The 24,737-nt window shown below is 44.6% G+C and overlaps 1 protein-coding gene and 1 long non-coding RNA gene across 7 annotated transcripts in view; one reads left to right on the forward strand and one right to left on the reverse strand.

The window, feature by feature from the left end:
• Positions 1 to 12,171, forward strand: part of ENTHD1 (ENTH domain containing 1) — a 174,443-nt gene extending 162,272 nt beyond the window's left edge. For 5 of the 6 annotated variants that reach the window (XM_073882745.1, XM_073882746.1, XM_073882747.1 and 2 more), the window contains one exon: positions 11,021 to 12,171. In XM_073882745.1, coding sequence (XP_073738846.1) covers positions 11,021 to 11,622 — 602 coding nt within the window. In that variant the 3' untranslated portion in view covers positions 11,623 to 12,171. Of the gene's footprint in view, positions 1 to 9,428; positions 9,754 to 11,020 lie in introns of those variants that run through there. The other variant, XM_073882749.1, reaches the window with a different exon arrangement.
• Positions 1 to 24,529, reverse strand: part of LOC141370866 (uncharacterized) — a 65,837-nt gene extending 41,308 nt beyond the window's left edge. Inside the window, exons 1-2 of the long non-coding RNA XR_012375315.1 lie at positions 24,398 to 24,529; positions 1,002 to 1,079 (exon numbers count right to left, since the gene is read on the reverse strand). This is a non-coding gene — a long non-coding RNA (uncharacterized lncRNA). The remainder of the gene's footprint in view (positions 1 to 1,001; positions 1,080 to 24,397) is intronic.
• Between the last annotated feature and the right edge of the window lie 208 nt (positions 24,530 to 24,737).

Here is a 24,737-nt window from a genome sequence, read left to right on the forward strand (position 1 = left end):
ACACACACACACACACACACACACACACACACACACACACACACCCTTCTTTTGAAGCATTCTTCTGTTACTTTTCTGTGCTTTCTGCCTCTGTTTTGGTTCCCTACTTTCACTCTCCATCCAATATTATTAAAATGTCCACACAAAGCACCACTTTTATTAAAGACCTGAGAGGCAGTTCTCCATTGCGGGCTCCAAGTGCTTGGTTGAAGCACAAGTTCTGAGCAATTCTAATGCCGAACAAATTAGAAAGAATTAGCATTAAATAAGAGCTTCCTGTTAGGCATTTAGGTTACTTATTAAGAGACTGTATAAAAAGAATTAGTTATTATGTATATTGCTGTGTATACACACAAGATGTGTGTGTGCACGCGTGCGCACGTGCACGCGCGTGCGCACATGCAGCCTTTTTTTAAAGGGCTGTGTACTGATTGCAAAACAACGGTGGAGAATCTCTTCCATTTTCTGCCCTATAAAACATTCAAAGGGTCGCAGTATTCTTGAGCCTGGATGGTAAAGGGAATCCAGGTTGTTGGCTGTCAGTTACCAAATCCTACGTTGTATAATTATGCTTTCTTCTTTAAAGTCAATTAGTAAAAGAAGAATTTGTTTGTTCGTGCATTTTTCAAAGACTAAGTAGTTTTATTGTTATGTATAATAATGCTGACGAACTCATATAAATATAAAGCTTTTAATAAAAATATTTTAAACTGCCTCAAACTCAGGTCAAAAGTGCCATATATGTACAAACAATGGAAGCCAACATGTTGAGGCTAAAGAAACTCACCTCAACTCTGAAAAACAAACAGAGGGTTCTAGAGGGAGGGGGGTGGGAGGATGGGTTAGCCCGGTGATGGGTATTAAGGAGGGCACGTTCTGCGTGGAGCACTGGGTGTTATGCGCAAACAATGAATCATGGATCACTACATCAAAAACTAATGATGTAATGTATGGTGACTAACATAACAATAAAAAATTAAAAAAGAAAAAAAGAAACTCACCTCAGTGTTAGTGAGGTCAGTGAATGATAACAGATTCTCCTTGCTGCCCTTCCCAGAACTTGGGGGGGACCGAATAGCCTAAAAATAAACAGAGTCTTAGTTTTGTCACCAAATTAACTCTTCTGCAGAGACTGCCAATGTGGAAGCCACTGAGTACTGGTCACGGTGAGTGTGGTGGTTTCAGTGCGTGGCTGTTCCCCTGGGAAGTTGTTACTTTGACTTCATTTCTTTCACAAATACCCCCCAAAAGATCATTGAAAATAGTTTTTGGCCGCTGCCTGTGTACTAAGTACACTTAGTTATAAAAATTAGCTAGAAGCTCCTCTAAAGCCAGTTAGCAAGAAAGACCTGCTTCTATTTATAATGAAGTAGATAGTATTGTTCTAACCCTCCCACCAAAAATACTGGTTAAAGCTGGAAAACTATTAAAAACTGGTTTGAAGTCCTGTAAAACAGCCAAGATAGAAAACACGGAATGGGTCAAGATCCTTCGGAAAAGGACTGTGATGTTGTGATATAATGAGAAATACATATTTGGTCTTCCTCCCTAGCTCTTGGCACAGAGCTCCTAAAACCCTTGGAATTTCCTGAGTGATAGGGGTGAGAAGAGTTATATTTTTGTTATTTGTAATAAGACCCTTCTTCCATATCTGAGTTTATGCTGAGGTAACCCTTGGAGGTTGGGGGCTGCTTGCCAGAGTAACCAATCAGGTGGTTAGAGGTTTGGAACTTTCAGCCCCACGCCTTGACCTCTAGGTATGTTGAATTAATCACCCATGGCCAGTGATTTGATCAATCATGTCTCTGTAATGGAACCTCCATAAAAAGCCCTAGACAGTGGGGTTTAGACAGCTTCCAGGTTTGGTGCACACATGAAGTTTCTGGGAGGGTGGCATACCCAGAGAAGGCTTGGAAGCTCTGGGCCCCTTCCCCATACCTTGCCCTGTGCATCCTTTCCATTTGGCTGTTCTGAGTTGTATTCTTTATAATAAACCAGTAATAGTAAGTAAAGCACTTTCCTAAATTCCATGAGCCATTGTAGTGAATTATCAGACCCAAGGAAGGGATCATGGGATCCCTCAATTTATAGCCGGCAGGTCAGAAATACGGGAGGCCTAGACTTTTGATTGGCATCTAAAGTGGAGGGCAGTCCTGAGACTTGAGTCTTGAGATTAAGGGATTGAGCTTTTAATCTCTGGGGTCTGCACTAACTCTGGGTAGTGTCAGAATGGAGTTAAATTATAGGACATCTAGTTGGTGTCACATACAGAGAATGAGAGAAATCCTTGTGTGTAAAACCCATACATTTGGTGTCAGAAGTGATGTGACTAAAGTAGGAAATTAGTTTACTTTTAGTTGGTCCCACATTCACCTCAGTTTTCCCACTGTGGATCGTTTGCCTGTTAGCAGAGCAGGATATAGAAACCGAGGGAAAGTCAGAGGCCTGGACTCTCCACGGTCTCACTGAGCTTGGGAGTTAGGTTTGAAGTTTGGGGCTTCCCAGGTGGCAGGGACTCCAGGAGTCAATATTCCAGAGGAGAGGAAGTCACGGAGGAGAAAGCCGAAAAGTCTTTGTGTAATTTCCTACCGAAACATCTGCCCCCCTGCTAAAGCAGCACACGTTCTGGATGTGGTGCCAAGAAACTACATGGGAAGCAGCTTCGAAGGGGCCAACACGCTAAGCAGAGATTTGGATCATCTCATAGGGCTGGGAGACAGAGGTCAGAGTTCAGGATCTGCCATGTTGTAGCGGCTCTGGTAAGGACTCCATGCTCTCAGCTGGGGCCGCCGACAGGCCCCACCCGAAGCACCAGAACTACCGTCTAGGGGGAAGGGCAAACCAGAACGAGACTAGCCCTCACAAAGGCGGCAACCCAGCTCCAGCTAGAGCAATGTCATTGCTTTGTATCCCATCTGTCTTCTAGAAGACAGCGAAATCCTTTCTTAAGAGCTCCTGTCACTTCGTGGAAAATTTTTGGCATTTAAAATCCAGGAGAAAAACAGACAGCAGAAACAGACCCACAGATAAGCTAGATACTGACGCTATAAGATAGGTACTTTAAAATAACTGTGATTAATATGATCAGGAGCACAGAGGGAAAGATGGAGAATTTCATCAGAATACTATCATCTGTAAAGAAAGAATGAAATGAGAGTTCCAGAGATGAAAAATACAGTAGCCCACGTTAAGACCGGGAGGGCACACTTCAGTCATATGAGGTATCAAAAGAGAGCTTCACGGGGCGCCTGGGTGGCTCAGTTGGTTAAGCGACTGCCTTCGGCTCAGGTCATGATCCTGGAGTTCCGGGATCGAGTCCCACGTCGGGCTCCCTGCTCAGCGGGGAGTCTGCTTCTAACCTCTGACCCTCTTCCCTCTCATGCTTTCTGTCTCTCATTCTCTCGTTCTCAAATAAATAAATAAAATCTTTAAAAAAAAAAAAAAGAGCTTCCGTACTGGCAAAAGAGCTGGACAGTTCTGCAGGAAATCCCAAAAGGGAGGGAAACTCGGAAAGGGTGAGCCCCAGCCCACATTCTGTCTATAAACTCTGCCTGAATCCTTGACTGACAAACTATTCATGGAGGGGAAGACCCCAGTGCATTTGGTGGGGGGGGGGGGGGGCGGAACTGAGCACTGGAAATGATAAATATGTGGGTAAATATAAACTTGATTTTTATTCTAATTTTTTAAATGCATATGACTGTTTAAGGCAAAATCTTCATACTGTATTTTGGGTTTTAAAACATGGAGATGTAGTGTATATTCCAACAGAGCACAGAGAGTGATGAATTGCAGAATTGTTAGCGGCTTAGGCTCTGGGGTCACACAGCCGGGGTTCATCATCTCAGCCCCGCCACTGGTTTGTGACCCATATGCATCAGCGTCTTCATCTACAGGATGGGAACAGGCTGGCACTGGCACATGCAGCTGGTGGATGGGTTCCGTGAATCCACAAACACGAACCGGATCCGAGTAGGATCTGGTACTAGGCAGGTGCCATAGAAAAGTTTGCTATTACTCCAGTGTCCATATTTTTAGCTCCACTTTTCGAGCTCTAGGCCCCCAGCCCCCTCCTAACCCTCCAGATCCATTCTGGTTATTTCCCAAAAGTACCCAGGAGTTCCTTGCTTTTATTCTCAGGAACGAGGAGACTCCTATGCTTCCAGAAAGGGCATTCCAGGCTGAGGAAAAATGCACAGTTATGACTGACCAGAGAGATTCTAGGAGCTCCGATTCATTCTCCACAGAACAGCCAGAGGACGTGAGGACTAAATTCCCCCACTGAGACCCCAGACTTCTCACTGTGTTCCTAGAGATCAAATAGCCTTCCACACCCTGCTCGGCCTAGCTTCTGCCTCTCCCAGCAACCTGTGTTCTTTCTGTTTTGTCAAGTAAACCAAATTGCTTCGCCACCTTTGTACTGTTGTTCCCTCAGACCAGAATACTTCTGATCCACCCCTTCCTCATCCCTCCTACTCATCCCTCCGGGGTCAGCTCAGAGAGCCCTTCTGCAAGATTTCCTGACCCCCCTCTATTATTTCAAATCCCCCTGCCACTATATGTTGTCTTAGTACCTATAAGTATCCTTCTAGCACATATGGTCTAATTTTAATTCTATTATATAATTCAATATAATTATATTCAATATAATTATGTATGTATTGAATTGTTTAATGTACCCCCACCCCCCAAGTGGAATGCCCCTTCCTGAGGGAAGGGACCGTGTCTGCCTGTTTACTATTGTATGCCCAGCACCAGGCACAGTGTCTTGGACATAATAGGTACCCAATATTTAATAAGTGAATTAAAAGCAGCCTAGTAGAGCAGGGATGAAACGTGTGCATGAACAAATAATGGAAGAAAACACTGGAAAATTATGCCAGGACAGATGATGAGGAGCTGTGTGGGCCAGGTTAAGAAGCTTGGACTTTATTTTGAAGAGGATGCAAGTCACTAAAGGTGTTAAGCCGGGTAAGTGGCTTTTCAAATGTGTTTAGAAAAATTACTGTGTCAGGGAATGTGGAGGATTGTCGTGGAGGGGGTGAAACTGAGGCAGGAAGCCCGGCAGGGGAGCTGTTGCCTGGAAGGAAACAGGAGTGGGAGCTGGGAGACAAGAGCAAGGGGGAGAGGGAGTGGGGCTAGCCTGAGATGGAGCATGGCCGGGGCCAAGCGGGCTCGAATCCAGAACAGAAAACACCTCATCCTGAGGGCCTGTACGGAAGGAGGGGAAAGGATGTATCAGATGTCAGAGAAGGGTTTTGTGGTTTTTAATAATTAAGATGTATTGAGCTTTCATGCACCACACCTTATATGTCATGGCCTCCATATCTTATTGTCTGAGGTCACCTGCCCAGACCAAGGGGTTTGGAGAGGTAGCAGTGCAGTGAAAGGGCCGGTAGGATTTAGAATAGCCGCTCCAGAGAATGGAAGAAGGAGCCGATAAGACACTGATTTGACAAAGGAGCCAGGAGCCGTAATTTGTAGGAATCCCAATTTGCAGGATCCTTTTCTTCAATAGTGCTGAGCCACCTGGGGGTAGGAATGAAAAAGGTAGATACTTGAATTGAAATAGGATTAGGTCAGGAACTTGCAAACCATAGCTTTGGGGCGGAATGAGTCCCCTCCCTGTTTTCGTAAATGAAGTTTTACTGGAACAACCACAGTAATTGGTTTACATGTCATCTTTGTTTGCTTTTGTGCTACCACAGCAGAGTGGAGTTGCAGTAGAGACCGTATGTCCCATAAAGCCTAAAGTAGTTAACAGTCTGGTTCTTTACAGGAAAGGTCGGCTGACTCCTGGATTAGGAATTAGCAGCAGATAAAGCAGAGAACATGGCAGGGGGTGACGGGGGGAATGGAGCAAGAAAGTGGTTCAAGTGATGGATAATGGGATTCTAGACTAGACAGGAAAGGAGAGTCAGGTGGGTATTGTTGGAGTGAGAGAGAATAAAAGGATTATTGGATCTACTGGCTCAATGAGGCCAAAGTATAGATGCATTAAACAGAACGAGAGGGCTGGAAGTAATCGAGAAAAAGTCATCTTGGAAAGCAAGATTTCAGAGTAGGGCAGTTCTTGAGTGATGACATGTTCTAGGCAGTGCTCAGAGGAATGGCTGAAGGTGACTCGTGGTGGAGGAATTCAGGAAACGATGAGGTAGGCTAGTATCCTACGGATACTGTATGATCCATAGTGGACGCTGTATGATCGAGGCTAGAAAAGACAGCGTCTATTTTCTGTTTTTCTATTTTATTGTTTTAAGAAGTATTTGTGTATATGAAGGGTCCAGGCCTGGTAGTGTAAACTCTTTGGAGATAAAGAGCTGGGTGAATTTAAAACGATTTACACATTCACAGTGTGGCAGATTTCAGTGGTCAGGGGGCTGTCCAAGGCAGCCACCAAATACAGGTTAATATTTTCATTCTGATACTTTCACTGAATGACGGATTTGCTGCAGCCACCTCCTTTGACCTTTTGATGCTAAATAATTCTGTTCCTAGAACAGTCCATTCCTTCTCCTCCTCCATTTATTTTTTTTTAAAAGACTTTATTTATTTATTTGACAGAGAGACACAGCGAGAGAGGAAACACAAGCAGGGGGAGTGGGAGAGGGAGAAGCAGACTTCCCGCCGAGCAGGGAGCCCGATGCGGGGCTCGATCCCAGGACCCTGGGATCATGACCCGAGCCGAAGGCAGACGCTTAACGACTGAGCCACCCAGGCGCCCCATATGGTTAACCCTTTTTTTAAAATTCCATTTAGTTAACATACGGTGTTATAGTAGTTGCAGGTATACAATATAGTGATTCAACACTTCTTTTTTTTTTAAGATTTTATTTATTTATTTGAGAGAGAGAGAATGAGAGATAGAGAGCACAAGAGGGAAGAGGGTCAGAGGGAGAAGCAGACTCCCCGCCGAGCAGGGAGCCCGATGTGGGACTCGATCCCGGGACTCCAGGATCACGACCTGAGCTGAAGGCAGTCGCTTAACCAACTGAGCCACTCAGGCGCCCCTCCTCCTCCATTTAAATTTTAAGTTATTTATCTGTAGGTCAAACTATTCCTTTAGGTCATTAGATCGTTTATCATGCACACTGAAAAGAAAAAGGGAGCTAGTAGATGCACAGAAGCCAAATCATTATATTCATGAGCCACAGTTCGGGTAAGCGTGTTAGACTGAGCAGGACTTCACTTTCTAATTTGGGGGGAGGAAAAAAAATCTACACATTCTCATGCTGGGATAGTGGTGAGCATTTTCACTGGCTCCATCCTTTGTTTATATCTCATTTATTCCATTTTTGTACTCTGGATTTCAGTAGTGGTTGTTCAGTAGAGCTGTTTCTCAGTTCATCTTTGCTAAGGAAAGAAACCAAACATCACACACACACACACGCACGCGCGCGCCCTTTAACTTTTTGTCTATAAAAGGCTTCAGAGCCAGAATAATGAACATTTCCCAAAAAGAAATGGGGAGAATGGTAGGAAACAGCTCGGCAAACGGTCTCAGCTAACCCTGAGCTCCCGGTCGGGCTGGTTCAGAAGCAGCACACAGAGTGGAGGGTGAAGGAGTATCATCAGACCCAGCAGGGAAGTCAGAGTGGCACCCCTGCACTGCCCCCAGACGCGGCCCCGGCAGCTCCTCCGGCCCTTCAGCTCCTGCCTGCCTTCTTGCGGACAAAAAGACACACTGATGTGATTTTTTAAATTCAGTGAACCAAATATATAGTTCATAGATAGGTAAGCGAGAGAGAAGTCATCATTAATCCAATAATCCAGTCGTCCCAATAACAATTTAGTGTTAGTGATTAGAGGTGGACTCATTAGCATTTCTCTCTAATCCTATGTTATTCCGAAATCCGTTTCTTTCATGTAGCTTATTTATAATAATGACATTAAAGTAAATTTTCAAATATTATGTTTTTAAAAACTGAGATCTAATTCAGGTACCAGAAAATGGACCCTATGAAAGTGTACAATTTAGTGGGTTTTAGTATATTCCCAGAGGTGTGCAATCACGACCACTAATTCCAGAACATTTTCATCACCCCAAAGAAGTCCTGCATCCATTAGCAGTCACTCCACATTCCTCCCTCCCCCTAGCACCCCCCCCCCCCTCCCTCCCCAACCAGTAATCTACTTTCTCTTTTTGCCTAGTCTGGACATCTCATGTCATGGAATCATACAATATGTGCCTTTTGTGTCTGGCTTCTTTTGCCTCACACAGTGTTTTCAGAGTTCCTCCATGTTGTCGCATGAATCAGTACTTCACTCTTTCTTATGGCTGGGTAATATTCCGCTGTAGAGAGAAACGCATTTTATTGATCCATTCATCAGTTGATGGATATTTGAGTGGTTTCCACTTTTTAGCTATTATGAATAATTTTGCTATGGACATTTATGTAAAATGTTACTTTTTATATCACAGAACAAAATCAGAATATTTTAATTCATGTGTACTGTTAACCTGACAGTCATTATGTATCAGGAAAACTGAGAGGGAGGAATTGGACAAAGAACTAAAAGTTCCTCTGTTGTACAGTGAGCAGTTTGAAGTGTTTAGTTGACCAAGGACCTGCTGCTAACAAAAATTTACAACTACAGCTGGAGAGTTTAAAAATATTTCTAGAAATGCACTTGTAATTATATTTTTGCAATGCAGTTCTTCTAAATGCTTTTTAAATTTAAAGTTACAATGAAATAATTAACTGGTCTGATGTTTTTCATGAGTATAAAAAGTTAGAGCTAACACATCAGCATTTGGAATAATTTTATCAGTGCTATCTTTAAGCAGGGGCAACATTAATTGGCATGCATCTATCACACAGGGACATTTTTAAATGCAGCCATTTCTTGCTGCTTATCTGCTGCATTTCAGTCCTGGTGGATACACTGTATGAAAAGGATGAATGTTAACAAGATAGTCACATACCTCCTGGAGTAAGCGAGCAGGAGCAGGGTAACTAAATGGGCAGGAGAGGCGTCCTGGAGTGCAGCTTGAAGTGTCTGCTACAGCTGTGGTGTGTTTGGAAACAAAAGTAAATTGGTGTGCAGCAATTAGAGATGAAGTGGCTTTTTATGAGCAAAAGCCTGTGAATGGAAGCTACCAAACTGTAAACAATGATAAGCCAGTTAGTCAGCAGTTGTAGCTGCAAAGCAAAAGAAAGGTGGACAGAGAGGAGAAAGCAGTGATTCTCAGACTTTGGCAGGCATCAGAAACACCCAGAGGCTTGCTGAACCTCAGTTTCCCGGGCGCGACCCCAATTTCTGATTTCGTTTAGAGTGATGGGGCCCAAGAACCTCATTTCTAACAAATGTCCAGGGACCACACTTTGAGAACCACTAGCATCAAGTGGAACCAGGTTAAAGTTAACCAGGTTATCTTAATCACATCACGCCCATGTGACTAACATAACTGTGTTATCCTTTTTCAGCGAACTGTTGGAGAATGTGCTACCCCAAAATGGGGGTACACCAAGAAAGAGACATGGGATATAGAAAACAGGAGAACCAACACAGGAGGACGGGGCAGGGACATGTCAGGTGACAGCTGTGACCCAAACACCGCACACCCAGACTTAGGACGCACACGTGTTGAGGCTCTCATCATTAGCATGCCCATCACCATCATGCCCGCTTTTCAGTCCAGGGACAGACGTCGGGATAAGGCTGACCTAGATTCTTCTGTGCACTCCTCTTGCCTCGACCATGTGCCGATGAAGTTCCTGTTTTCCTTTTCGTGTTCTGCTGCTGCATCGACTGAGAATACTCATATCACCCCTGAAATGTCTTGTAACTGGAATTTTTCCTAAAAGCTGGAGATGGGCCTCAGGGAGCTTTGAAGCAGAAAATAGAAGCCGCCTGCCCCAGCCATGCTTTTTTTTTTTTTTTTACAGGAGATTCAATTTAGTTTAAAGGGAGATGCAGATGTAAAGCAAATAAAATGATATATAAGTCATGTGTGCTAAGGGGTCAGCATTGATTTCCCTGTTCTATGACTTCAGCTTTTTTTTTTTAATTATTATTTTAAAGTAACAACTATAGTTGGCTGCGATGACATTCGAACCGTGCGTACCACCTAATACACGCAAGAGTGTAGATAGTTATTACAAGACAAGAAACAGTTCTGTGTCAAGGAAAGTTTGGAAACCACTTGAATAAATTACTGTAGATTTCTCAGAACTTTCAATGTGCTAATGTTCATTGTTGATCTCTTAAAGAGAGGCACAATACGCATTTTCCCAGTCTTCTCTGACTCGACAATCCTGTTTTCACAAAACATCTTTTAACATCTTAAGGAACACAGTGTTCCTCAGAGCATGGGCTGGGAAATAATGAGTTAGAGTGAAGTGCAAAAAGAAGAGAGTATGATTTTGCCTGAAATGGAGTTAAAATGTTATCATATTTTTAATTTTACAGAAAACAGGTTTAAAATGCTTTTTATTTTATTTATTGTTTCTTGGTGAAAAAAATTATATATGTGTACTCAAATGTTCCATGTCTCAGGTGGTTTGGAGTTCAGTCTCAACTGTATTTGAGCAGTTAGAGAAAGAGATTCGTTTCACAGCTTTTGGGTACTTGTAGTTGGTTGTTCATTTTGCCATAATATTCTTTGTAGAAGAAAAAGAAAAGACGAAGGAATCTAAGTTACAGCTTTCTCACACTTAAATGCCAACTTTTAAAATGCCACCAGCCAGTAGAATAGGGTGTAATACTTTACTTTTCTGCCGTCTCTGTTAAGTGTAGTGTAAAAATATGTTGGGCACAGTTCAGAGTCAAGGCGAATATTGATATTTCTATGTTAGTTTCATTTCCATGGCGGTATTGGTATATGATACATCTTCAGATTTTCTCCACTTCCTGCTTTGGGTTTATTTAGGCTTATTATGAATATTTAACATATAACATTATGAGTAGTATATTTATGTTGAGACCTTACCCATAGGACTTTACATTGTAAAATTATTTTAGCTATTACTCTCATTTGTATGTTACATAAACTTTCTCTCCCGTTTATACCTTTTAGTTTCAACCACCTCTGAAGGAACATCCTCCTTTCCCACTTTATCTGTGTCACCTCCTGATTCAGCCTCTCCAGAGAAGTCTGTTCATCTCTCCTACCCGATTTTGGCGGGACCTTCCTTCTGGACTCTGTCCCATCAACAGTCTTCTGCCTCCTTTAAGGATGAAGATAAGACAGCCAGGGCTCATCACCCCTTAGCTCTTAGGGGCCTCGTGTCTTCTGATGAGGAGGAAAATGACAACCTCAGTCTCCTGGAACGTCTTCCAGAGAACTCTGAGTCTGCCAGGAAGCAGACAAGTCCTGCTTCTGGCAGTAATTGGGCAGAGTTTTCCACCGCAAACGTAGACCACTGCACCTCTATGTCCTGTCTGAGTTTTCAGACAACTGAAGGTCTGCCGAAAGAGCCTGAAGGAAACAATTCCATTAAGGTTCTCCTCGGGGAGGTGAAAAATGCCATAGTCAAACTACACGAAGACCTGAGCATGGTGATACGGGAACTTCATGTCATCAATAGCCATCTGGTGAGCATGAGTGGGAATAGTCCGCAACTAAGCAAATCTTCACCACTTCCCCAGTCTTCTGAGGGGACCTCAGATCACATCTAATAAGCTCCAGAGCCATTTTTGGTAGAACTCCTGTGGTTCCACTTCCCAAAGACTAAGTTAACCTCCTATAGATTCTCATTATTATGGGAAAAATAGGGTGGTGGTTTGATTTTTCCTTGTCAGGCTTATTAACAAATCTCTTTCAAACCAATAATCTCATTTGGTTTATTTTTTAAAGAGAAAAGGTATCACCTTTGATAATATTATCAGACTTAGATATGAACTAATGTTCCTTTGAAACTGAGGAAAATTTCATTCTTCCACGCTTTGGACTTTACCTCAAAATATGTTAAACATTAGTGGAAGTTGTGAGAAGACAAACTGCAAATGGCTATTCTAGAGCATTTGGATAAGCAGGCAGTAGGAAGCCCTTCATAGCCTGGCTAGGTGTTTCCTATGGTCTCATGCCAAGTTTCAGATTCCCCAAACCAAGGGCCAGCATCTTTCCCTTCTTGTGGCTGCCACCGTTGGTTAGGGGTTAAGTTGAGACAAGTAGGACACGGAACAGCAGTTTTTACCGTTAATGTATATTGCAAAGTGAATTCAAATGCATACTTTTTTCTTGTATTTGGAAAATAAATTTGATATTTTTCATCTAATATGTATTTTTTTAATTCATTAAGACAGCCTTTCAAGTAGAAATGTCTCAATTTTTATATTTATGGGGAAATGATCTAGTTTAGGGGTCATAGACCAGTGCTTCTCAATCCTACTGCACATTAGAATCACCAGAGATGCTTTTATTCCTGATTTATATTAATTTGAAAGGACAGTGCAAGGGCTCCGTGTACCCATCACTCAGTATCGACAATTACCAACTAAAAGCTAAAATAATTCCTGATTATTTTGAAGAAATATGGGACATTTCAAAAATATTCTAATGCTGGGTGCACTCCCAAGCCAAAACTGATTTTCACCATGCAAACTGGGTTATGAACTAGAGGGAACTGCTAGTGGAACTGTTAGTGGGAAGACTGAACTGGGAGGAGGTTTGGCATATTTGAGGAGGGGCAAGGAAGTCACTGTGGCTGGGGTGAAGTGAGGAAAGGGGAGATTAGTAGGAGATTTGAGGTCATGGAGGAAAGAGCAAGGAGTAGTGCCAGATGATACAGGTTCTAGAAGACCATTGTTAGACATTTCGGCCTTTCCGCTATGAAATAAAAATTGTGACAAGGTTTTAGGGCAAAAAATGATCTTAGGGCTCTAAATGATCATGCTGGCTTTGGGGGAGAGATGGATGCAGGGCCATGGGGTGAGAGGCAGGTAGGCCAATTAGAAGGCTATTGCAGTTATCCAGGTAAGAGCTGATGGTGGATCAAACCAGGTTAGGCATAGTGAAGGTACATGAGAAGTGATTTGTTTAGGGATTTGCTGATAGGTTGGATAAAATATATGAGAGAGAAGAGTGACAGCCAAACCCAAGGTATTGGATGGAGTAGTTGAAATTCAAGATGAACTTGCTATCAACTGGAATGAGGAAGGTTTCAGATAGGGAAAATGTGGAGGCATTCCGTTTTAGACAGGTTAAAATCTCAGATATCTATTAGGTAACCCAAGTGGAGATACCCAGTAAACAACTGGATGTGAGAGTTGAGTCAGAGAGATCTAGATTGGAATGGAGGCTGGGGGTTAGTAATTTGTGGTTATTTAAAGCTATGAGACTGGATAAAATTGCCAAAGGAGTGAGTGTGATAGTGGAGAGAATTTGAAAGCCTAAGCCCTGAGGCATTCTAACAGAAGAAGATCAAGAAGAAGTTGAGGAATCAATGAATGAGGCTGAGAAGGAGCTACCACTGAAGCAGGAACAAAACAATGTTGTGTAGTGTTTAGAAGCCCAGGGTGTTTTTCTCTTCTTGGCCCTTTCCTCTTCTATATGCATTTCAGAAGCACCTTTCCAAGTTCTTCCCAAATCCTATTAGATTTTTTAAAAAGTTTTTATTTAAATTCCAGTTACTTAACATGCAGTGTAATATTACTTTCAGGTGTACAATATAGTGATTCAAAGCTCTATTTGATTTTGATCAAAGTTGCATTAAATTTATTCTTCAATTTAGGGAATTTTTTAAAATAAATTTAATCTTCTAATCTAGGAGCATGGTATATCTGTATGTTTCTATGGGTCTTGTCTTATAAATTTTATATTTAGTCTTCCAATCCATGGGCATGGTATATCTCTATGTTCATTTATGTCTTCTCTTAGTGTTCTTCAGTAGATTCATAATCTCCCCCACAGAGGGCTTCTATTTCTTTTTTAAAGACTTAATCCTTCCATGCTTGATATCTTTGGGCTATTGTAAGTGCTACCTTTTTGCTAGTTTTTAAATTTTGGAACATAACAGTTGATAGAAATCTAAATCTCCATCAAGATTCACTAATAGTTAACATGCTACAATGTTTGCTTTATCTCCCTCTCTTGCTAAACATGTTTATATCTTTATTATGTAGACAGGTAAATAGGTACACACATGTGTTGCTGAATCATTTGAAAGGCAGATTCAGATATCCTGACACTTGGCCACAGAATACTGCAACATACTTACTACATGAATCAGGGTGATGATTTTCCAACCTACCTTCCAGTTAGTCAGTTCTCTCTTCAGCTGTGTCTAACCTTTGTTAAATCTTCCCATTCAGTTTTTAATTCAGTTATTCCTCTTTTCATTTCCAGAATTCTACTTGGTTCTTTTAAAATATTTTAAAATATTCTTTTAAAAAAACTTTTCATAGGTCCAGGTTTCTTGCATATTTTCAAGCATAACTTTACTAGTAAGAATATTAAGCAAACTAGTATAGACTTCTTACTAGTAAGAATAATAAGTAAACTAGAGAGTATTCTTACCAGCAAACTATCAAGAATATATGCATTTAAGGCTATAAATTTCCTTTTACTGCAACCCACAAAATTTAAAATTGAGATATAATTCACATACCATAAAATTTACCCTTTTAAGGTATATAATTCAGTGGTTTTAGTGTATTCACAGAGTTGCACAACCATCACTACTATCTAATTCGAGAATTGTTTCATCACCACAAAAAGACACCCCATACTCATTAACAGCCATTCCCCATTTTCCCCTCCTTCAAGCCCCTGGCAACCCCTAATCTACTTTCTGTTTCCATGAATTTGCCTATTCTGGATATTTCATATAAATGGAATCATCTGTGGCTTTTTGAGTCTGGTTTCTTTCACTTAGCATAATGTTCTGGAGGTTCAATCATGTTGTAGCATGTATGTTGTAGCATGTATGAGTTCTTCGTTCCTTTTTATGTCTGAATAATATTGCATTGTATGGATATACCACATTTTGTTTATCTATTCATCAGTTGAGGGACATTTAGGTTGTTTGCATTTCTTGGCTACTATGAATATTTGTGTGAACATATGTTTTCCATTCTCTTGGATATATATCCAGGAGTAGAATTTCTGGGTCATATGGTAACTCTTATGTTTAACTTTTTGAGGAGTTGCCAAACTATTTTCTGAAGGAGCTTCACCATTTTACCACAAGTATTGGTATGTAGTATTTTCAGTGTCCTTTGGCTCAAAAAATATTCTAATTCCTTCATGAAGAAGTGTGGAAGTATATTTCTTAACTTCCCAGCATTTGAACTGTAATAATTTTAACATCTCAAGTTTTTATATTTCTGCTTTTGTTATCTATTACCCTGCTGATTTGTGCTCATGATGTTCTGTTTCCTTGTGTACCTGATTATCTTTGACTATGTGCTACTCATGACACTTGAAAATGTATTTATATGATTAATACAAGAATTTGTTTTTGCTTCTGCCAAGTGCCTGGTGCTATTGCAACACCATACTGGTTAGGTAAATGAAGCTTGAATTTTTCTCTAATACCCAGGTTAGTCCCAGGCTTAAATTCCTCATAAAGGATGGTTCATTTCTAATTCACTCTCATTGCATACCCAGTAACTTCAGATTTTAACTAGGTTTTTTGTAGCTCATATATTTTAATTCAACCATTTTTTAATTAGTATAATTAACAAGCACTTCTTTGAGTTTCTATTTAGCCAACTCCATTAAATGAATAGAACAAACTTGGCTTAAATTAAGAACGGGTATATTCTGATTGACTTCGTAATTATCTCAGATTAAAAATACATCATTAAATGCTATTAAATATTTTATTTGAGACTTGAGGATTTTATTATAAGGCAGTTATGAAAATATTTTACAGTTTACCTATTGTCAAATTACTCATGTGTTCATCCTTTAGATATTTATTAAGCGCTTACTATGAGTAGGCAATTTGCTAGACATTGGGGACACAATGGTGAACAAGATGGGGGCAGTCCTGTCTTCAGAGTTGCCGTTTCGTGGGCAGAGTGTGATATGTAAGTCCTAAGAGTTTAGGAAGCAGGGGATTGTGTGGGAGGGCCTGGTAAAGAGGAACAACCAGCTCTGATTTAGGTGAGGGTCAGGGAGTGCTTCCTGGAGAAAATGAAGTACAAAGTGAATCCTGAAGGATAAGCAGGAGTTCATCAAACAAAGAGAGGGGAGAGAGAGAATTTTCTAGGCAGAGAGAACAGCAGGCACAAAAGCTGGGAGCCGGAGGGGGAGCTAGGTGAGACTGAGGATTGGACAAAGCTGGTAGATCAGAGATTTGAGTGCCTTGGTTTCCCTTCATGCAGAGACGCGGTGACGGTTACTTAGTATTATGTAGTATTAACCGACTGAGTAGCAGAAAAGGACTGAATGACAAGGAAATGGATCATATTGAACATGAAGTGTCCTAGAAATTTGGGGGTTTCCAAAATCTATTCACAAACTGATAAAAATAGACTTTATAGGGTTTTTTGGGGTTTTTTTTGTTGTTGTCGTTGTTGTTGTTTTTTGAGACCTTGGTGACTTATCTTCCTCACAAATGGGATGGTTGTGACAGTGGTTTGCTCTGGGTGTACAAGGAGATTCTTCTTTGTGTGCCTTCTTTCTGAAGAGAAGGTGAGTCCTGAGCGCAGCCTGGTGAGTCAGTTACATGCTCAGATATGGGGGACTGTTTTTCTAGGTCTCACTGTATTCTTAATATAGTGGATTCTGAGATGTGATAAAAGGATTTAGATATGTGGAATTGAGAGATTTTTCTTTCTTACAGAACAAGTAATTTGAGGAGGCCCAGCATATTATTGTTATGCCAGAATATATATACCACCTCTTATCAGCAGGCAGGCTTAGAAAAGAGTAAATTGGCTCAGAAGAAACCCAGTTTTCAAGATGATTTTGTTTGGTAATTTCAAATTCTGTTTTCTCACTGATGGTGCAGAAAGTTCTCAAAGATATGGTAATTATTGCAGAATTATGGCTTCAGGCGTTCGCAGCCATTCACACAGTGAAATTCCATTATAAAATATCATGATCTATGTGTTCAGTTGCACTGCATTGAAAACTTGTCCCCTATACCGTGTACTGCATCATTCCTATAACACAGAACACCAGTAGCAAAATGCAGAAAGTAGACATTCTAGAACGTGCTGATTAATTAAAAACAGAGCGTGAGAGAGAAACGCATCAAGGATGAGCTCCAGAATTCTAGTTTGTTATTATTATTAATAGTAATATAATAACCACACTAATAATGGTTGACATTTATTGAATGCTAACAATGGTCTAAGCACTTTTTAATTCTCTCAACAACCCTACCAGGAAGGTTCTAGTATTGTCACGTTGCATATGAGAAAACAGAAGTTAAGAAAAGCTAAGGAACTTGCCCACAGTCGCACAGGAAGCAGTAAGGCTCCACGCGACACCTCGAGCCCTGGTCTGTCTTGGTGCCGAGTTTGTGTGTGTCACCACGTGGCCACAGGGCCTCATAGTCCAAGGTGAGGGTAGCCAGGTGGGCGGTGTCACCAATGATTGTGACAGGAAAGTGGGAAGATGGCAGGCCCAGCCTGTCTGTCCCCAGCTTTGGGGGCAGCTGGAACCCCTGCCTTCCACACTTGTCCTCCCTGTTCACATCCTGCTCTCCAGCTGGTCACCCCCCCGACTCTGAGGATCGCGTGGCCGAAGCTGCCACCCCAGACCCTCTGGAGCTTCCTTGGTTGGTTTGCCTGTTTCTGGAGATCTATCTGCCTCCACCCCCCCATCCCCAGCCGGCCCTTGCCCTCTCTCACATCTGGAGGCTGGGGCAGAGCTAGAACATGTTAGGAGCCGGTTTGGACATGAAAAGACTGTCCTTATTTCTCTTTTTCTTATTTGTTTAAAGCTGGGAAATGTCATGGAGCCACACACACTGATTTAAGCGGGGACTGTTCCCTAGCAGCCGTGAACTTCCACTTACTACCACGGGTCTCTGCCCTGGACTGTAGAATATGCACTTGAAAACCACGCAGAGCAACCAGAAACAGCCAACAAGAACTCAAGGAAAAGATCTGTTTTGAATTTGGTTACATCTAACAGTAATATGTTCATATTTCTTTAAAAAAAAATGTGGTGGGGGCACTTAGTCACGTATCTGTGCAATTAGTTTCATCATCCCTGGCACTAAAGATGGGGTATTTGCTTTACTTCCACATCCCTGTGTAAGGGTCCCAGACAGCAGCCACCACCCCCCAGAAGATCTGGTTTTAATTAACCCTAAACAGGTCCTGTTCCACCCATATGCCCCGCCCCCATTTCTCCAAAAATCAACAACAACAACAAACATAGAAAGGACAGAACTAGAAACAGGTCACACAGCACTGAATAAATACCCAGCTTGAAAAGCACAAACTCCAGAGATTAAGGGAACTAGCAAACGGAGGGAAAAAAACCTCGGTGCACCTGACCCCCAGAGACCAGCGAGCTGAGCGACTGGGAAAGGAAGTGGCTCCCTGGCCTGTCTGTGTCGCGAGGGCAGAAGGGCAAGCCCATGAGAGGCCCACTGAAGACAGCGTCCGCCGGCAGTTCGAGAGCTCTTGGAGGCAGGCGGATGGGACATAACTGAGAGGCTGAGGTGGGGCTGAAGAGGTGGGAGCAGGGGTAGGAGGTCTGCAAGGGAGGCTGGGAGCCCTGGCTGCCCGCCTCGGTGGAGCCCCGCGGGACTGCAGGCAGGTACCAGCGGGCACACTTTTCCGTCCTGGCAGCTGTGACAGAGGCCATGGCTCCAGAAGAGGAGCTGTCAAGAAGCCTGAAACCCAAACGCCCTACATTCAAGAGGCAAAGGGCCCCTGCAGAAGACACACGAGCCTCGACCGCTCCCATCAAGATCCGCGTGTGTGCCCACAAAGAAACAGGAGTCTGCAGAGGCCATGGGACCCCGCAGGGAGGATGGGACAGGGCTGGAGGTGGCCTTCCAGAGCTCCGCTCCTTCCCGGAGCACAGCCGTCCCAGATCCGCACCAGCTTACTTGTCTGCTGAGAAGCGCAGCTGAGCGCCTCCCTGCCAACGTGGCTTCTCAGTTGTCACCGCTCTTTTGAAGGGGGGACAGTAATGGCAGGCGGCTTAGGAACACAAAGTCCGAAGGTTCTCTCCCCTGCCATGTGGGCAGGGATTGGCTGGAAAGCTCACCCTGCGGCCTGTAGGTTTCCTCTTTTAAAGTGTTTTAGGAAGCTGTGCTTCCTGGTTACCTCAGAGGGTTTCCACTGCTCAGGCTGTTCAAATCCCCTTGGCCTTGCGTTTCCTACCGTTCGTGGAGCACTTCACAGTTGGCAAGCCCTTGAACGCGTCTCTGTTCACAGTGCTTCCGAGAGCAAGGCAGAGGAGAAATGGGGACCTCAGAGAGGCTGAGTCAGGGCTCAAGGTCACACAGCGCTGAGCCGCAGGGCTGGGACACCTCCCCCAGGTTTCTGATGCCAGACGCATCCTCTCTGGCCGGCCACGCCGCCTTCAGCCTCTTTCCTAAAACACAGGGAAGGTTCAGGATTCTCATCAGCTGCCAAAAACTCAGTATGGAGTCTCTGCCCTTAAAATTGTCTTCTATATTCTTAATCTTATAGATTAGTTTCATTTAAGCCATTAACATATTTCACCATCTCTAATATATGGAAACTGGTGTTTTCATGTGGCTCATTAATCTCCACTTCTTCCCCTAAAAAGCTAGTTATTGGAAACAATATCACACAAAGACCAGACCACCTCACATTTCTGAGATGAGCTGAAGGAGGAGAGGGTGGCTCTGGTTCTGATTTTGTCTAGACACCTAAATGACGATCGTGAAAAGGGTGAATTTCAATGACTAATGTGCTGAGGTCCACCGAGGTCCTCTTCTGCTGTTTGACGTTGGAACGTAAGGGGGATCCTCCAGCTGCTCAGCCGTTCGCCTTCACCACATGGAAAACTTAGGTAAATGGAGATGCTTGAATGTTAATAAGCAATGAATTAAAATTCCTAATTTTGAGATTTTAATAATAATCCGAGGGACAGGACAGGGTTAGGAGTGAGCATGCGTCTTTCTGTGGTCTCTCTCTTCTGTCCCTACAGCTAGCCTGTGCAGAGCCTGCGCGCCGAGCATCGGTTCACGCCCCCCCTCCCCCCCACCCCTACAGCACAGCTCCCTCAGGGTGGGGGTGAATTCCAGGAGGTCTATCAGTGTCACTGTTGTCACCAAAGCCCCGTGATGAATGTCAAGCTGTTCAAGTGGCAGGGCTTTGGTTTTGCTGAGGAAGTGGCCTGTCTAAGCAGAATGCCCCGACAAGATAGGGGAAGCTGAAGCCACTCCTGGGTCCCTATATTAGTGTCCTAGGGCCGCCAGACCAAAGTGCCATGAACTTGGTGGCTTAATATAACAGAAACGCATCCTCTCACTGTTCTGGAAGCCAGAAGTCTGAGCTCAAGGTGTCGGCAGGGCTGGTTCCTTCTGAGGCTGTTCCTCCCAGGCCTCTCTCCCAGCTTCTAGGGGTCCCGACAGTCCTTGGCATTCCTTAGCTTACAGAGCCTCCCTCCAGTCCTCCCCCTCCACTTCCCTGTGTCTCTTCGCATGTCTCCCCTTTTGCATGTCTGTTTGTGTCCAAATTTCCCCTTTGTACAAGGACACACATCATATTGGGTTAGGGCCCACTGTGATGACCTTATTTTCATGTGCTTATCTCTGCAAAGGCCCTATTTCCAAATAAGGTCACATTCAGAGGTCCTGGGGGCAAAGACTCCAAAGCATATTTTTAGGGGATATAATTCAGCCCACAACAACTTCTCATCTACCCATATGTGAACAAACATCTCAATAAAAGCAGCCCCTTCCCCAGGCACCCACCTGGCTCAATCCAGTCCCACCCCAAGAGAATGATGCAGCAGAATGTGCAGCCAGCCCCCTTGTATGACCGTTTAACCATTGGGTGGCTGTGCAGGGTGGTGGGGAGCAGCAGAGTGGGAAACGCAGCTCCAGGGATCAGACAATGCTGATCTGAGTCCAGGCTCTGCCCCTGCTGGGCCCTGCAGCCCAAGTCCTGCTACTCGGACTCCCAAGCCTCTGTTCCTCCCCTGTGTCACGATAGCACCCACCTCGCTCAGTTACTACAAATGGAGATATGGCTACAAGATCCTGGCACGTAGTAGATGCTCAGTAAATATTAGCCCATCTCCCCCTTTCCCGTGTATCTCACCGAGTCCTGGGATTGTCGGTTGACCTGACATTGTTACACAGGCAATTCAATGGCAGCAAATATGTGCTCCTTGAGCTGAATCTGTGGTTCAATTAATTGACAAGAAGAAGTATTTCTCAGTGCCTGGGTTTTCAGAATTCACCAAGGGGTACCAAGCCGACTGGTGGGCTGCCTTCTTTGAAAAGGATGCAGGTCAAACACCATGCCCAGCATTGATGGACTGTCGCAGCATCTCTCCAGCTCCCATGTCGCGTGGGCCTTTGTGTCTGCCATACAGAAATCAATTGCCCTGTTCCTGGGAGCCTGCATCCCGAGGAGCAGCATTCAGAAGAGAACAGGGGCACTCGAGCCTGCCTCTCTCTTTTCAGGGGCTCCAGCTGCCACCCGCTCTTCTACCCCTGCCTCGGGTGGGAGAGGCCGGAGCCTACTGCAGAATGACACTCGTGGGAGGGCCGCCCCTTGCCGGGGTCACCACTGCCTCGATTTCACAGGTTCAGAAACCCTCACTTTATCAGCTTTCGCAGCAGTGCTCAACCCTGAGGAGACCGCTTTTTGTAATAACCCAAATCAAAAGAGACTGTTTTATAAGCCAGATCATTCTTGGGCACCAGACTGCAAGTGTTTATTTATTCATTTGTATATTCGTTCACTCAGGCAACAAACCTCTACGGAGGGCTGAGCGCTCTCCCACGTTAGCTCATTTGAGCCTTAAAATAATCCCAGCGGTCCTCTTATCCTCCGTCTTACAGACAGGGAAATCGAGGCTTGGGGAGATGAAATGACTTTCCCAGATGCCTGCTTTCATGGTGGGCACAGGAAAACAAGACACCAGCGTCCCGGTCTCATAAACCCCTCCCATCTCTTCTTCAGGCCACCTCGAGCTAGCCAGAGATGTGCCCTGGTTAGCTAGAGGGAAAGCTTTCCCTTCTCCAAACTTTCACAGCCAGGGTATCGACCAGCACTCGCGAAGCTCTGCGGTGGTAACACAACCCGGTTCCCAGTGGCCTACAACCACCACAGGTTATTTCTCACTCGGGTTAGGCATCAGCTGCCAGCCGGCCGAGGCTGATTCAAGCCATCCTCCTTCTGCGGTCCAGCCTCAAGGAACAGGACATGCTCTCGTGGCAGAGGGAAAGAACCATGGTGGATGACTTTTGAAACTCCTGGCAAGGGTTCCTTCCTTTGTAAGCCACCTGGCCAGGCCTGCTGTGACTGGGGCAGGGAGGTAGGAACTCTTTCAAGTTAAGGCAGCAAATAATTGGCAACAATGATATCATCTACTACGGCAGCCTATCTACACGTACGGACTTCATTCTCTAGTTTACAGTATGGAAACGATATCAGTTCCCTCCTAACGAGGCACTTGTGAAGATGAGATGAAATCCAGTATGTCCGGCAGCACAGGAAATTGTCGATTTCCTTACAGTTCCACAGTGCCTTGCATAGTGCCTGGCATCGAGGAGGTGCTCAAGAGAGAGTGGTGGCACTTGATTCATCAATGAATAGTTACTGACCACTTACTGTGTGCCAGGAGCCGTTATTCTAGGATGGCTTTTAGGATCTACCGGAGAACAAGACAAGCAAAAATTCCTGTTCTCATGGACCTTACATCCCAGGTCGTGAGGCCCAGACGATAAACAACTAAATAAAAATTTCAGCGAGCGGTCAAGAGCTGTAAAGAAAATAAAGCAGAATAAATAAGAACAGGGTACAGAGTGAGCGAGATTCATTAAGAAAGAGGTAACTTGGGTGGAGATCTATATGATAAGGAGCCAGGGGTGAAAAGAGGAAAGGAATCGCATCCTGGACAGAAAGAGGAGAGCATGTACAAAGGCCCTGAGGCAGCGATGAGTTCAACTGTTTAAGGAACAGAAAGGCCAGTCGGGCCAGGGTGTGCTGTGCACAGTGTGCCCCTGCACAGAAGGAGGCTGGAGAAGCGGCAGGGGCTCCAGAACCTAGCACAGTACATGGGGCACAGGAGGGGTCAGGAAACTTGAAGAAAGAAATAGTCATCAGGCTGGGACAATAGCCACACCAGAGATAGAGCTCCCCTCCCCCAGAGGGGCTGAAGATCTGCCCGTTCCTTCTTTCTGACTTTCCTTCTTGATTCCTCATTGGCCCCTAGAAACTTCTCACAATGTAGTATCCCTCCGTGACATGTTACCATTTCCAAAATTACTGCTGATTTTATATTATATTTCACGGTGGGTGCTTTCTAATGACCTAGAGACATACTTCATTTTTATAAATATGTTCTCATCAGATCACGGTGTGGGACGGGCTAAAGCTAATCCCGTCCACTGTAAACTGGATTGCTGTCAGCTTGGCTTCCAAACCATGGCTGCCGCTGACCTGGCCTAGGTTCCAGGGTGACCTTTACTTTGGGGACCTGGATCTCCCTGCCCACAAACAGTGGGGTCACGTAGTGCGCGCACATCTAATGCCACAAGCATATTTCACCCACACCTGCTTGCAGAAGAGAGGAAGAGAGTAATGTAAGCAACAGGGTGAACTCGAGCCTAAGGACGAGCTGGAATAGGAGACAAGACTCAGAGGTTTCCTCGGGGTCCTGGTGCCTCTCGTGGCTCAAGCACCTTTCCCTCTGGTTATCTGTGAGACCCTAGTGTTTACGATCAGGCGGCCTGAAGACACCTGGCCCCTGGAGAGAAACAGCACTCAGTGCCAGCAAGGAGGACACCTGGGCTGGCTCCCTGCTGCAAGTCAGGACATGATTCTCAACAAGGCCTTACTGGGGGTCCCAGGTGGGGAGCAGGGTGGGGATGGAGCACGGCCCCTCCTGCCCGAGGTCTCCAGGGAAAGGGGTATCGGGAGCAGGATGGGGGCGATGGGGGAGAGGCAGGCCCGCACCCCAAGTCCGGATTTCCCGATGATCCAGAGAAGGCTGGGCAGGGGTCAGGCCCAGGAGGCAGATGTTAGAGAAAGCTGGAGGTCCCTGGAGTGAAGGTGAGCCCACTATGCTTCTGAACAACGGCCGCATGGCACCGTGTCCAAGCCATAAAAGTGACCAAGAATCCAGCAGAGAGGGACCTGGGGAGAATTCCCTCCACCCCCACAGGTGGGGCCCACGGAGGACCCCGTGTCGGGGACGGGGCTGCGCACGGTGGACTAAACATCAGCTTGAGGAGCATTCGTGTGCCCACCTGGTCAGGCTTCTGAATAGAGTCACAGGCAAAAAGCCCAATCCAAAGAGCCAAAGTAATAAAAAGGAATTCTCCTTTACCTTTATATTCTTAAAGCTGATGCAGCGTGTATCCTGAGCTGGACTCTTTGGATCTCCTTTTTCCCTCGTCCTTCATATACTGCTCCTGGGCCGCTCCTCTGCAGAAGCCCCAGCACCGCGCCCCCCCACCCCCAACGACTCCCCAACGCCAGGTTCTAGCTCATTCCTTCTTCCTCCCTCTTGCGGCTGGATGGAGAAAGTCACTGCCGGGGGACACTGAAAAGGGAGACTGGGGAGGGAGGCCCTCCCAGCGCTGGGCTGAGCAGGGCCCCGCCGGGTGAGCTGCCAGGACAGAGGACAGTGGTGTGGGCCTCGAGCCAGGGCAGCGGCAGCCAGCGAG

This window comes from Callorhinus ursinus, unplaced genomic scaffold (genome assembly GCF_003265705.2).
Source record: "Callorhinus ursinus isolate GAN/ISIS: 27379988/994484 unplaced genomic scaffold, GSC_fseal_2.0 scaffold48, whole genome shotgun sequence".
Lineage (NCBI taxonomy): Eukaryota > Metazoa > Chordata > Mammalia > Carnivora > Otariidae > Callorhinus > Callorhinus ursinus.